This window comes from Melospiza melodia, chromosome 24 (genome assembly GCF_035770615.1).
Source record: "Melospiza melodia melodia isolate bMelMel2 chromosome 24, bMelMel2.pri, whole genome shotgun sequence".
NCBI classification, from domain to species: domain Eukaryota; kingdom Metazoa; phylum Chordata; class Aves; order Passeriformes; family Passerellidae; genus Melospiza; species Melospiza melodia.
The window spans coordinates 5,628,376-5,643,536 of record NC_086217.1 but is presented as its reverse complement, the minus strand read 5'-3'; the positions used below and the strand labels follow the sequence as shown (position 1 = coordinate 5,643,536).

Here is a 15,161-nt window from a genome sequence, read left to right as displayed (position 1 = left end):
TTTCTGTCTTTGTGGGGCTCTGCTGCAGGCAGAGATGGCAGGAGGAGGTGATGTCCTGCTAATACACACCCTGGTTTTCATTCCAGGGGGTGGATTCACTGCAGAGACTTGTGTGGTACTTTCTGGGGTCCCCACTGAAGGGAGGAAATTAATTTGACTCCATGTTTTTAGAAGGTTAATTTATTATTATATTATATTATATTACATTACATTACATTACGTTACATTACATTATAGAATACCATACTAAACTATACTAAAGAATAGAGAAAGGATATAGACAGAAGGTTAAAAGATAATAATGAAAAACTCTTGACTCTCTCCTCAGAGAGTCCAACACAGCTGGCCTTAATTGCCTAATAAGTAAAAACAATTCACATGCAACTAATTAAGCAATTACTACATTTTAAAGCAGCAAAACACAGGAGAAGCAAATGGGATAATACTGTTTTCCTTTTTCTCTGAGGCGTCTCAGCTTCCCAGGATAGAAATCCTGGCAAAGGAATTTTTCCAGAAAATACGACAGTGACAGAGTTGGTATGAAAATTTTATTTCACGTAGGGAAATGTTATTTGTAAAAATTTGATATTTTGATATAATGTTGCATAGCTGTAAAGAGGACTGTTGTACTTTCCTGATAGTGGATGGCCTGGTGAAAAGTACTGCAAGTGCAATAAACTGTGAGGAACCAGGGATGTTGTTACAGCAAAATTCAGCTTTTCTCTCCAGCTTTCCTCCCATTACTCTGCCCTTTGCATTCAGAGAAAGCATCATCTCCCAGCTCCTCTCACTGGCTCTGCTCTGTGAGACATTCCAGCCTTCACTCAGGCTTCAAATCCAGAGGAAATCACAGGGAGCTGTAGGTCATAAATTGTCCAGGAGCAGGAATACCTTCTTGGAGGTGCTGAATGCTCTCTGCTTTCACTGGCATTAGCAGCTCTCAGGACTCTCTTACTTTTTTTTATTAGTTTTGTTGCTTAGTAGAGTTTGGGATTTACAATCCTAAATACCACTGATTTTCAGTCAGGCCTGCGCCAGAATTGTTGTGTATTCACCAGCTTTTCTGCACAGCGAGGCAAGGTATGGTTTGTTTCAATAATCTGCTTTTTGCTGTGCTGGATTCCAGCTTCCTTAGAGAAGGATTTTCAGCTGCTCTCAGAGCTTGCAGTGATGAGGTGACACAAATAACTCCAGTTATTTCTGCAAGCCCAGGAAAGGGTACAGCAGTTCAGTGCAATATAAACCAACTGCATGGAATCCATTCCACACTGGCTGCTTGGCTTCCTAAAAGCCTCATAAAGCTCATTGTAGTTATTTTCTTTTGAAAAATCCTCTCTGCCCATACTTTTTTTGAAGTAGGAAGAGTCTTTTTGTCCCTTCCCTACCCTCTGTACCTTTTCTCTCACACTACACACACACAGACCTGATTCTGGGTGTAAACCTGGTACACCCCAGTAACAAGGTCTTGGTACATTTATTGCTGAATTAATGCTCAGGTATTTTAACATCATTGCTTCAAGGTCATGAGTGATGCCCTTCAGTCTGTGCTCTGCTTACAGAATCACTGTGGCCCTCCCCATGAGATTTATTTTCTTTTCTTTTTACCTTCTAACGTGGCAATGTATGCCCGTGGATATTAGAAAGCTTCATTTGTCTCAACAAATATGTCTAATCCTTGATTTGTGTGGATATAATTTTGAAAAATGCTGTAGCATGAGAGGAATTAAATGTGTGGTGTGTTTTGGGGAATTAGCCCCTTGCTTTGGAAAGCCTGTGATTAAATTGAATCTGTTCCTTTTGTGGGCTGCCTGGTTTCCCCTGTGTGTCCTGCATGATATCTGATGTGATAAAGTTGTTTCACCATCTGCATATCTGCTTTTATCACTGCTGTTAGACTTTGATTTGCTGCTTCAGGAAAGAGAACTTTCCTTGAGAAGTTTCTGTAAACACACAAATGCTTTTCCCTGTGTTGGAACTGAAATTTTGCACTGAATGCTGGCATGACCTGCACTGAGCATCAGTGGGAACCAGAGTTCCATGTGCTGCTGACAGCTTTGAAACACAACAATGAAAGTCACTTTATCAGCTCTTTGTGTTCTTTAGATTTATTTCCAGAGGATCTGTGTAACACTTGGATGTAATTCGATAGCCAAACAGTGAACAATAACAGACCAGGTTCAATTACTTGCTACTTGATCCTTGGAATAAACCCAGCTGGTTATAAAAGTTCTAAATAATTTTGTAAATAGGATGCTGAAATAGGAATTTGTGCCCTTCATCAGGAGATGAATTCTAGTTAGGTTATGACAACACTGTTCTTTAGGAATTCAAACCCTGAACAGATTTATACCTTCATATTTTGATTTTTAACATGAAATATTCAATATTTAGATTTTTTAACAGCATACAGTGTTCTGTAATTAATAACAAGTATTATTAATAAGCATTAATCTTTCAACCCAGCTGTGTGTGAAAGGTTCACAGGTCCAACCTGCTCTCAGAATACTGAATTAATTCCTCAAGGAGGTCTGGAAAACCACTGGTGTTCCAAGGTGACACAAGACATTTGTTAAGCACAGTTGGAGAATATTTCCAAGAAAACTAAACATAGTTGATGGCACCATCATTCAAATTCTGCTTTTGATTGATTGTCAAGTTAAAACTAGCATGTCCTCTTTGTTCTCTCATTCCAGTCCATGCAATCTAAAAGATTTATGGATAAAATCTGGAGTGTCAGTCTCACAAAGTGAGAAGTTGCAGTTTTTGTCACAGAATAAGGCAATTTGACCATTTTTTAACACCTTGGCAAGAGTTTATGACAAGAATAGACAAAAAAGAAACACAGAGGAAACTTTCCCATCAGACTAAACCAAGGTGAAATATAGAATTTCCAAAGTGCAGAAGGTTGAGCTTATTTTTTTTTTCTCTTGAAGATAAAATTTCAAAAGCTCTGGAAGGTGATTTTCAGAAGTTTGGCAGATGCCTCAGTGTTTCAGAACAGTTGTTAGTGTTTTTCCTGGCCAGTTCTCCTCCCCTCAGAGTGGGTATTCAGAGGATGCAGTTTTATGTTTCAGCTGGACTCATGAACTGTGGGCAGTGACCAGAAAGGGAGGGCTTGTTTTCCTCTCCCAAGCTTTTCCTTCCCTCTCCAGTGTGTCAGTGGTACTGCTACTCTGACCCCACAGTGAACTGACTCAGAGAACCAAGGCTGTAGAAAACTAACTCTAGAAACAAGGAAAATGATGGCTTTTTACTGATGCGGTGCTCTGATCCGTCCTGGGGTCAGGACAGTGCCAGGGTTGTGACTGGGGTGTGCAGGATGAGTGGGAGAGCTCTTCATTAATGTAAATGTGGTGTACATGTAGATTTCTAGCAGTTTTATCAGGTTAAAGATTATTTCTGGCTCATCTCTACTGCTGCTAAGAAGGGTTTTGTTCTCTCTGCTTGGTGCCCTGTTTTCCTACATCCTCCTGCTGATTTCTGGTTTGTTGGATCAGGAGATTCAGCTGAAGACCAGACTAACAACAGCAACAAAGAGAATTCAGCTTCACAAAAGTTATTCTTACATAGGAAGGGACAAGGTAGTGTGAATTTGTCCTTTGTGACAGGAGCACAAATAAATTTCCTAAAGTCAGTTTTGATGTTGCACCGTGCGTTCATGTAGGAAAAGTTTATTTGCCAATTCATTGAGTATCAGGTGCTGTGCTGTGCAGGTTTAACCTTCTTGAAGGATAAGATCTGAAATCATGTGTAGCATCTTCAGTCTGTTTTGCCCATGTTTGCTCCTCTGGTGTCTCTGCTGAGATGGACAGTGAGCCACACAACACTGCTGGGTTTAGGAGAGACATCAGTGTATGCAGTGTGTGATGGTCTGCTGTAAAATCATCATCTGCGTTAACATCAGTGCCTTTTGGAAGTTTTCTCTTAAATTTTTCATAATAACAATAACAATGATATTAATAAAATTATTATTTGTGTTATAAAATACTATATTGTCATAATATAGCTAATATAAGAAATATTAATATATTTAATATTTATTAAATATAAGTATAATAAAATAATTTTATTATAGATTTGTTGTAATTATGATAAACATTATAATAAGATTTACTATAAAATAATAATAATATATAATTATTTATTATAAAATAGTCTGTTCTGTCTGGTTTCACTGAAGTGTCTGTGTCATTGAACACATTATCTGGGGTGTTTGGGAGGGATGCTCTTGGCACATGAGCACAGCTGATGGCTTGGAGCTCCAGCTCTGAGGTGAAGTGCATTCCTGATCCCTGAGGGACCTGGCAGCTCTGAGGAAATGCCATTCTGGCCTCTCCAGACACATTTCACAAGTACTCATGGGCTCAAGACTTTCTTTTGAAGTTTTTGTTTCTTTCAGAAATGAGATTCAATGCAATGCCCTCTGGCCTGGCTTTTCTCCCTGCTGCTGTTTTCTTTTGGGATTACTGTTTGCTCATTGTTTGGTTCAGGCCATACTCAATTGCCCTTGTAATTAATGTGGAGCTAATAACCATGTGCTGATAATCAGGCTGCTCTGCTTTTCTGGGCTTGGTTTGACTCCTTCAGCTCCCACTGACTCTTGGGGGGAGATTTTTACATTTAACACCTCTGAACTGGAATATTTCAGCTCTGGGCAACCTGCTGATGAGTTAAGACACATTTGGTGATAGGATTGTTCTGACTAAATATGATTATAGAATTGAAGTGTCTGGATGAAAATGAGTCACCCTAAGATGCCTTTAGGGACAGTGAATTTCTGTCATTGTGCTCCTGGGGCTGCCATGCTGTGTGCTTCACCCTGTAAGAAAAATGGGAGAATTTTGCTGTCACATTTTGATTGGATTTCTAATTTAATTAATTGGGACAATTGATTTAAATGTCTCTATTTGGTTTTAAGTCCATGTTTATCTGTGGAAATGGAAGTGGCCAGACATGAGAGTTTGTGGAGCTCCCTCAGGCTGACATCAAGAGGAGCACAATTAAAATTAAGATCCTGAGATGCATGTGACAAATGTACACTCTGTTTAAGAACTTCACACGTACAGGAATATTGATATTACCACTGAAACATGAAATTGCCAGCTTGCAGATCAGCACTGTCATTTGAGTGACAGCAGTTGTGAAGTTGGTTTTTCTTCATGCCCCAGGGTGTGCTCTGCAGTTCCTGTGTCTCTGCTGGAAGCTCCTGCCTTCACTTTGCACCTTGTGTTTGACAGGTTCAGTCTCCTCTTTGCCTGGATACTTCATCCTGTGCAAAAAAAAAAGAACCAGTTTACCTCCTGTCATCCACATTCTGGCTTATTTCACAGTTGTATTTGCAACAAGTTTGTTTAAAGCTTCAAAGACCCGTTTGTACAGTTCTTGGCTGTCACAAATGAAGAGATGAACTTAATAGTTACTCCCTTTTCTCTACTTAAAGCTCTTCCTTTCCAAAAACCTTTAATTGTAGGTACCCCTGGGTAGCAAATCCACAGTATTCAGGTAATGTTTATAACAAATTGCATTTTACTTGTCTAAGCTTGATTAGGATTTAAGTGTCTTTGGCAGAAATAAACGATCAGTGAAAGTTCACACTTAATATATGTATAAGGAGTATGAAATGGAAAAAAAAAATCAATGCTCAGGAATTGCAGGGTTCAGTTTAAGAACTTGAACTTTCCGTGATTCTTCTCAATTACTTCATTTCCACATTAACATCATCATTATTGATCAAGTGCCAGCTCCAGTATAATACTCTAAATTTGGAAAAATTCTTTAAGTACTCTGCATGTGTTGCAGCTTGGGGGAGAAGAGAAGGCCATGGAGTTTGAAGCAGGAACCAGACTCACCTTCTGGGCTGTGGCACCTGGGAGATTCTGGTACACACTAAGAACCTGCTAAATTTCTCATGCTTGAAATTGCTGAAGTTCAGGCACAGGCACAATTTCAGGTGAATGTGTGAGGTCTGTTTGTTCCTCAGCAGCTGCTGGGTTTGGTATTTTGTGAACTGACTGGATTTTTGTCCCTCTTTCTCCCCTAGGTGTTCACCTCCCATGGGCCCACTGTGATCATGCCAACCTGGTTCTGCTCTCGGGAGTGGTTTTTCCATGTGGGGAGATTTGATGAGGGTGGAAAGGTGAGTGGTGCAGGTGATCTGGAGTCCAGGAGCCATCCCTTTGTTTCTCAGCCTCTACCTGTTATTAAGGAGCAATAGGGAAAGGGTGTTGATGAAAACAGCTCTAAAAACACCTAGGTCATACAATTTTTAAACAAAACCCTGTCTCCAACCAACTGAAGTTGTTTGGGAATAACTCTGGTGATGGAAGGACCTACCTGAAGTTGACATTGTAACACATCTATTGGATGTGTCAGCAAACCTGGAAAAAATAAAGTTTCAGACATCCAAGCTCCTCTTTGTCCCTGGAATAGATGCTAAAAACAGGTGAGCCCTTAGTTTGGTTCTGAGCAGGGTGAGGTTGGTTGCTGAAAGAAGTTGGAAGGGAAGGAAGGTGAAGAATGGCAGAGGGATAAAAGTACCTTCACCTAAGGGAGAAGGTTTATATCCCTGAGAGGGAAAAAGAAGGACCATAAAAGTATTACCACAAAAACTCATTTACCCACCTGTCCTCTTGTCAGTCTTAGTTCTTGTGCTTGTCCTTGGAAGATTTTAAGTAGCTTCTGCTCAAGGATCAGGGCTGAGAGGTTACAAATCCAATACCTGTGGTCTCAGAAGTGTTTTTTCCCTGACAGTTAGGTGTTCATTGTCTTTATGAATTTCCTGTATGAGTTCAATTGGATTGCTTTAAGCTCATCAGTGTGTTTGTGGAATAAAATCCATGGTGTCTGTTAGCAGTATTTATTGTGGTAGTTGAAATATGTTGGCAAATAGATCTAATTTAAACACATTTGGATCCATTTTGTGTGGTTTGGTTCTGAGAGGTTTGGCTTCCAGTGGTTTTGCTGAGATTTTAGGGCTAAAATGGGTGGTTCTGATTTTTTTTTTAAAGCTTTCATTTGTTAGCACTCTAAAACAAATCTGCTAAGGCTATTTCCTATTTAATTATTTAAACTACAACAGATGATGATGATGATTATTATTATTATTACTTTTATAGCTTTTAAATGAAGCCCTTCAGTGCCATGCAGTGTGTGTATATATATACATGTGTGTGTATGTATGAGGATATACAAATATTATTCTTTGGGCTGCCAAAAAATTATAATTATAACGAGACAGCAGAGAGAGAACTGAATTGTTTAGAGCAGTGAAAAGATTTGCCCTTAATTACATGGTGGGTGAGTGGAAGAGCTGGGAATAGTGCCTGGCTCCCAATACAATCTACATTTACTGACCCATGCTCTTTATTTCTTTTTTATTATTATTTCTTATCATTGTATTTTCACTCTCTGAAGGATGTTTGACTTCTTGAGTGTTGTTAGTAAGCTCCAGAAAGAAAGCAAGCAAGTTAAAGCAGCAGCAACAATAGAACAGCAAGCCTAATGATAAAGTTCAAGAGGTTAAGTTAAATAGACTATTGTTCTGTGCTTTTTGCTTTTCATTTTGGCTTTTTTTCCTCCTTGTTTTGTTTTTATGAGTTGGGTTTTTTCTGTTTTGCTCTCTCTGTGTAATTGTGTAGGAACTATGCCACTGGTTATTCACTGACAATCTTAATCCTGATGATTTTTCAGCCACAATGCTTGATATGTCCTTTCAGTTTGAAGAATTACCAATGATAAATTGAACTTATTGTTTGTCCCTATTGTGCAGTGTCCAACATGCCCAAGCTCAGACTCTGGCTGATGCAGAGACCTTCAGAAAAATACCCTAAAAACAGGACAGACCTGAACAAAGCAGTGAACTCAAACCTTTGTCTTCTGTGGGTTTAGAGGACACAAAATCAAGCCTTAAATCTTGAGCATTTAGTGTTACAAAGTATTTAACATTGCTCTAACTTGTTCATTTTCATTTGAAAAGAATCCCTTTAAAGCAAAGGAAGTGTTTCTGTGCATCAGCAGAGCTGAGAATACGCTGAAGGGTTTCATCCCTGTAAGTTCTGACCTGAGCCAGGATCTGCATTAATCTGATCACTTCCATCTCCATTTTTGAGTCAGTGTTTATTAATGAGGCTTGCCAGTGTCACATTGCTGAAAGTAAACACAGAACAGGCCAACAAATCCCCATGTTTTGGCCTTCTCCATTTGCTGAGCTGTTTCTTGCCAAAAAGCTGCATTTCTCATTTGAAATTAAATCCAAACACCTGTTCTTCGTATTTCAGTGCTGAGGAAAGAATGGAGGGTAATTCTTCCATGGGAGAAATTATGATTTGGTGTTGATGGTAACAGAGTGGGTGGAGTGATCAAATACAAATAGATGTGCTATGGTGTAAACCTTTTTTTAATCCTTTTTTCACTCCAGATAGATATTTCTCTCTCCGGACATTCAGGCTTTAGGTGAAACAGGTTTTTCTATTTTTCTTTTTTTGTTTTTTAATTAAGTTCTTTCTGATGAAGATCTGCAGTTGTTGGAAGTGTATTCCTTTAGATCCAAACAAAATAAAATCTTCATAAATAGTCTGTAAGAACCTGACAGGTTTTATATATTAATTAATGAAAATAAAAATATATTAATTAACTAAAATTATTTATGCCATCTCTGATGAATGATAATTAAAGCAGGAGTACTGAAAAGATTTTAGCAAGCTCTGATGGTGTTCTGAGACTGAGATAATACAATGGAAGTGGTCACAAGCCTATAAAGTTACATTTCAAATAGTATCCCCTGCTGGAAGAAGAGTCACATGATGAACCATATTTTTAACTTATTTTTTTTTAGGAAAATGAAAGAAAATAATCTTTTAATCAATTGTGGATAAAGAGTGCAGTACTTCCTTATTGCAAAAAGTAGCAGCACTTCCTAAACCCTTCAGAACTCCCATTTGCCACTTGGTGTGTGACATTACCACGGGTGGCTTTGCTGCTGCAGTTTTTGGTGTCTCCCAATAAGTAGCACCATTGTTAAAAAGTAATAACCATGTCCAAAAGCATCACAAAAAATTGTGCTGGGGAGAAAAATGCCCATGTTCTGGCCTAATGTGAAAAGCAGGTTTTAAAGCTGTGTCATCTGTTAGAGTGGGGAACTCCCCAGTTGTGTGCAGTGGGAGATGAGATGCCTGTTATTAGTGAAGAAAAGTTATTTTTTCATGTGTCTGACAGAAATGCTGAGTACTAGGAGAGCTGTACAAATGAGCATTGCTGCCCTGCATGCAAGGGTGGAAAATTGCACTCTTGGCTCTCTCCAGGCAGAATTACTCTCCACATCACAACTGTTACATGCCAAACTTGTCTCTTTCTCTAGAATTTTACCACAACTTGCTTCCAAATTTCCTGTCACCCCTGTGTTTATCCTTCCTTTTTAAGTGTATGAAAACTGAAAATGGAGTGACAGCCTTAAAGTTCTGAGCTAATCTCAAAGTGTAAACAGGGGGAAAATTATTCTTAATGAGCCCCAGATGGAATCGTGCATTGTAAAGCACCAGCCTGTCTGAATACAAACTCTGAACAAAGTGTCTGGAGCTCAGTTTCATTCTATTTTTGTGATAAAAGGTCACAAAAAACACGAACTGAGGAGGTGTCAAAATATCCTTTTGAGCACAGGAGACTGTGGGCCATGTGGAAAGCTCTGAGGTAAATGTGCCTGTTAGGCACCCACTGATGCAATTTTCCACGTTTCCCTGCCAGAGCACACAAATGTCATTCCATTCAGAAAGGCAAGTGGTTGTAATAATGCCTGAGAGGTAAAAGGCCAAGTAGGAATTTGGTTTTTTGGAATGTGAATTAAAATACTCTCAGTCTGTCAAATAAGCTATCAAGATGCTGTGGGGAAAATTGGGATAAAATACAGGCACTACTGGGGGTTTTGTGTTTGGTTTTGGCTTGATATAGTTAAGGCTGAACAGAGATCAATATTTGATCTAAAAAGCAGCAGAGAAAAAGTGGTGAAGCCTGTGATTAATTACACTTTATGAGCTATTTGAAAATTCACTCCATACCCCATGTCTAATTATATTTTCTGCTGGTCTGTTATTAAATATCATTTACAATTTACCACCTCCCTTCCATTTGACTTCCCCATCATCTTTGTTTAACTGCATTTCTCTGTGCCAAGACATTTGAATGAAAGCAACCTTTTGGAGTTTCCTTTAACCTGTTATTTCCTAAACAATAAAATAAATCCTAATGGGCTCTGGGCCCTGTAATCAAGGCAAAATGATGGAAAGGCATTTGGATGAGAGCCAAGAAATGAAGTGACAGATCTGCAGAAAGGGAGACTTAAGAATATCTTGGATAATCCTGTAGAAAAGCTATTAATAGCTATTTAATTCTTCCCACTCACCAGTTTTAGGCTCCTCTGAGGAATTAGAGTGATTTTTTCTGTCCAACAATTACCCTGATGGTGCAGAGTGGTTTTCAAAATGTTGCAGCCTAGTTTTCCTTGATGCCCCCGACCAAAAGGGAGGACCAAGAATTTTCAAACCTGAAGGCTTTTTCCCCTGTGGATTGATGCACTTCTCCTGTCCAATTTGTCATTGCTGTTTATTATAAGTGCTTGTATTCATGAAATAAGGGTAGATCTCCCATTTTCACCAGTCAGACTTCTCTGCACAGGCTAAATCTCCACTGGTTGTGCTCACAAAGATCTGCCACCTCTGCCAGAGTGCCTGTGAGCTGGGACAGGGCAGGGACTGAGACAAGGCTGGATAGGGATGGGTGAGGAAGCTGGGACAGATTGATTCTGGTTTAGCAGTAAAAGGCAGCTTTTATATTGTGTGTGTTCCTCTACAGCCCCATGGTGGCTTCTGTCCAAGCGAGCAAATGAAAGTTCCTTCAGCCTGGAGTGCTGCTCTTGGTCATTTCAGCATGACCTCAGCAGGTGCTCATGGTTACAGCATTGCACAGGGCATCACTTGAATTAAAGCTCCTCCAAAAATTGCTGTTGGTCCCTCTGGGAAGGTAATAAACCCCTCAGGGAGACCTCCAGGCTCTGCCCTGGAAAGATCCCTGCTGATGCTCCTCGTCCTAACTGATGGTGGAGGAGCAAGAGTTGTAGCCAGGTTTGCTTGTAGGGAGATGCTTGAAGCTCTTTGGAAAATGTTGAGGTGGCTGCAATTGGAGCACAGTTTGCTGGCAGGAGTGAGAACAATGAGCAAGAAAGTTCATAGATAATTTAGTTAACCCCTGAAAGAGGAGTTACTTTAACTCAGATTCTGCTTGACACACCCCATGGTGTATAAAAAAATCAGTTCCTTATCTGTACCACCATCAGCACACCAAGCAGTGTCTGCCCAAAATACTGGGTCAGTAGAAACCTTCCCCTGTTCAGTGGGAATGTGCAAAAATTAACTATGATTTTGCATTTGGCTGGTTAGAGCAGAGCAGGGGCAGGCTGTGCTTTTCTCTGGGAGCTGTAATTAGTTTTTGCCTTTTTGTAGCAGAGGATGTGGGGTTGGGTTTTGCCTATAATATGGAAAATTCTGCATGTAGTCCAGTAACATGTAAACTGTGCAATTTAATTGTATTTATTCTTGCTGAAAGCTATTGATGTGGTAGCCTATTGCTGAAATGCTGGGTTAGTAATTGATACTTTTAGCTATGGATATTCATTTTCAAAAAATACATTAAAATATCCCTTTAGTGGTTAAACAGCTTTCTCTTTCAGAGCTGTGCTGTTTCACAAAGATTCCTGGTGTTTAAAATGCCATCTGGATCCAATAATAGATCTCAGCTGGGAAGGAACTCTTGTGTTGCAGCAAACTTACACACTCAAGAGCCCGAGGAAGTCCCATCCCTGCAGGATCCATAACACAGTCAACATTTTCCTCTGAAAAATCCATGGCAGTGCTGCTCCTTTGTAATGTGAGAGGCCACTGCTGAGCAGTGCAAGGCACCTGCTCCTTCCTAGGCCTGAGTGCACTTTATTCCACAGAATTTCTGCCACTTAAAGGAGAGAAAGAGAGCCCTTGGAACCAAAGAGCGTTTTTTGAAAGATCCTTTTACTTCTGCACTAACTCTTCTTTAATATACATATTAACAGTTGTCTTGAATAATGTAAATGCTTGTCCAAAAGAGAAGGAATTGCTGAGATGCGACATAATTATAGACCAAAATCAAAATCTGGCTCCTGCAGCAAGCTGATGTCTGCTGCACTTGTGCCCTGAGACATGGCTGTGTGTGACCAGAAAAAAGGTTTGAACTTTTCTGCTGGCTCAGTATTTCCCTTCAAGTCCACAATAAGGAAAATATAGAAAGGGCTACAAGATAAATGGAAAGAAATTGATTTTGTGTTTTTCTTGTATTCTTGGTGACCGTGGTTGCTGGCTGCCACTCCAGCTTCCCCCAGATTTCTTTTGTGGCTTTCAAAGTAGGTCCACATAAAGCACAAATTGTATCAAGTGGTCTAAAAGTTTTCTTCTGCATTGCAGCTCTTAAAGCAGAAGTCAGACAAATGTCTACAGATGCCAATAGCTGCAGATGAGCTGCTTAGTGAGCAGAATCAATTTAATCCAGAATGTGGGACTTCCAATCTGTGTCACACATGAACCTGGGTGAGGGCAGGAGCTGCAGAGTCCAGAGCTTGACTGGGTTCTGATTCCAGGATTCACATGTTCAGCTGAGGGCTCTGGAGTTTATTTCCAGGGTTCAGAGAGGTTTTTGTCTCATTTCTCTTCCACTCCCACACCCCTCTGCCTGGTGAGGATGAGAAATAGTCACTGAACTGTATTGCTCTCATTACTAGAGGGCCAGTCCAGCACTTTAATTAGAGAATCTCATTTTCTTAATTATGGAAGAAACTCAGAGGCTGTAGTAATAGGGGAAAATTTCAATTAATATTTTTTTTTTAACTTGTACTCTTATTATTTTTCTGTGTTGAAATAGAGGTTGAGGTTTGTGATCTGGTTATTCATATGTGTCATACTGTCTACAGAAAAAAAATTTATTTCAATCTCTCCAACTTCTTTTCCTATAAAATTTTGTCATTTTATCTTTCAGCCTTTTGTTGTTGCTACGCTAAAATGTTTTCTTTGACCCACCTGGTTTTATAAAAGGGAGCTTTTTAATCTGGTAGAAAACATGTGACCTTTTAAACACTGTATTGCAGGGAAGAAATGTCTGTACTTAAACATGAAAAAATGAAATGTTCTAGTATTTCAAGAAGTTATAGCTTTGCAAAATATAAATAAACACTACTTCTTTTACCTTCTGTGGAGGACTTTAAAGGTGGATTTATGCTTTCATATGGAAATGGAAAAATGGAAATGAGTGCTATGAGCCATATAATTGCCCTTCTGACACTGCATCACTTGCATGAAGATTCTCTGATTTTTAAGTGGAAAATGTTGAAATTACTGTGAAATCCCTCATTTTTCCTAGAGCCTGCTAGATCCACAATTGCAGGAGCTTTTATCCTGTCGTGTTTTCAGCAGCAGTGGGTTCAATCCCATAAGGATGAATGTACCATGGAAGGAAGTTTCAAGAAAAATCAAAAAATATTTTCAGATGTTGCCTCATTCTGAGGTTGCCTTTATTGCAGTTTTTATTGAAGTCTGTCATTATGGGGCCTGAGTCACCTTTCCTAAGTAGAGACCAGCATTTGTATGACAGCCAGAGAAAGAAGGAGGATTCCAGTAAAATGAGAAAAAACCCTTCTCAAGTCACTGATCCTTTGCAGTACAAAGTGTTTGGTTACATGGAGCTTTAGGCTGCACAAACTGTTTAGCAGCTGGGTTTCTCTCTCTTTTGGATTCACCTTCACCAAGCTTGAGATCCCTATCAAAATGAGATGATGTTGAATTTTCCACCTCTGCCCTTGCACTTCTTTTACAAATGAATGCTGCTCCTTCAGCAGCATTAGCTGCATTTATTTCATGATTGGGACATACACAAATAATAGTATAGAATCAGAGATGGGCTTGGGTTGGAACTTAGAGATTTTCTTGTTTCACCTCCAGGACACTTCCAGGTTGCTCCAAGCCCCATCCAACCTGGCCTTGGGGAGTCCACACCCAAAATTTATGAGTAACAATTCTGTTGGACCATATTCATTTGGCAGAGAAAGAAAACACCATCAGATGTAACTGAATACTGATCCAAGCACTGTTTTCTGTTGCAGGGTGTCCCAGAGGATCTGTTGTTTTTTTATGACCATCTCCAGAAGGGTGGTGGAGTCCTTCGAGTGAACCATTGCCTCCTGCTCTACCGGTACCACCCCCAGGCTGCCACTCACTCTGTCCTGGAGTAAGCTGTGCTTTCCAGGAGAACTTAAATGTTGGATTTGTCTTGGATCATCAGCAGCAAAGATGGTGAAACCGCACTGGGGTTTTTAATTAGGATTTTTAATATGTAATAATATCAGTCTCATGGTTTTTTGACGTATGAACCATGATGTAAAGCAAAAAAATCAAAATGTTACGGCTTAATTTCAAAATCAACTGCTTCAAAATTTAAAAAAGTAAACAGAAACTTGTAATACCAACAAAAAGCATCTTTTGAAAAAAAAAAAGAACCAGACCAAAACCCAAAACCAAGCCTTTAATCTGATAATGAACTGTCTTTACATATATTATTTTCTTATTTTAAAGGGTCTAAACCACCTAAATCAGATAATGAGGTTTGAAAAATCCCTGAGGATGTTTAGGAGTAATTATCTCAGGTGCTTCCTTGTAAGCTGCTTTTGTTGCCTGCTGCCTTTCCTGGGCTGCTCAGCTCCTAACAGAGGTGTTAAATTGCTGATTCCTCAACATGCTGCAAGCTGAGCCAAAGCTGTTCCCTTCTCTTATGCATTGACATTAATAAAAAATTACATGGGCTGCACTGTCCCTTAGGAATCCCATGCCAGAATCACAGTGGCAATTAAGTAAACTCTTTTCTTACTGATTAATGATATGAGTACACTTTTCAGTCAGTCCAGTTTTTATGGCTTTGTAGAAAGGACCAGCAAAAATGAGCATTTCTGTGTACATTTTTGTTCTCCATCCCTGTATTCCTGCACATAGTATAAAACAAATAAATCCCAAAAATAGCCCACTCATGGTTAATATCACTACAGATCTTCATAAATGTGAATATCTATCTAAAATCATTTAACTATGGAAAGGTTATTCAAG

The 15,161-nt window shown here is 39.4% G+C and overlaps 1 protein-coding gene across 3 annotated transcripts in view; it reads left to right on the top strand.

The window, feature by feature from the left end:
• Window positions 1–15,161, top strand: part of B3GNTL1 (UDP-GlcNAc:betaGal beta-1,3-N-acetylglucosaminyltransferase like 1) — a 107,018-nt gene that overhangs the window by 69,276 nt on the left and 22,581 nt on the right. For 2 of the 3 annotated variants that reach the window (XM_063175631.1, XM_063175629.1), the window contains exons 7-8: window positions 6,041–6,136; window positions 14,168–14,292. In XM_063175631.1, coding sequence (XP_063031701.1) covers window positions 6,041–6,136; window positions 14,168–14,292 — 221 coding nt within the window. The remainder of the gene's footprint in view (window positions 1–6,040; window positions 6,137–14,167; window positions 14,293–15,161) is intronic. The other variant, XM_063175632.1, reaches the window with a different exon arrangement.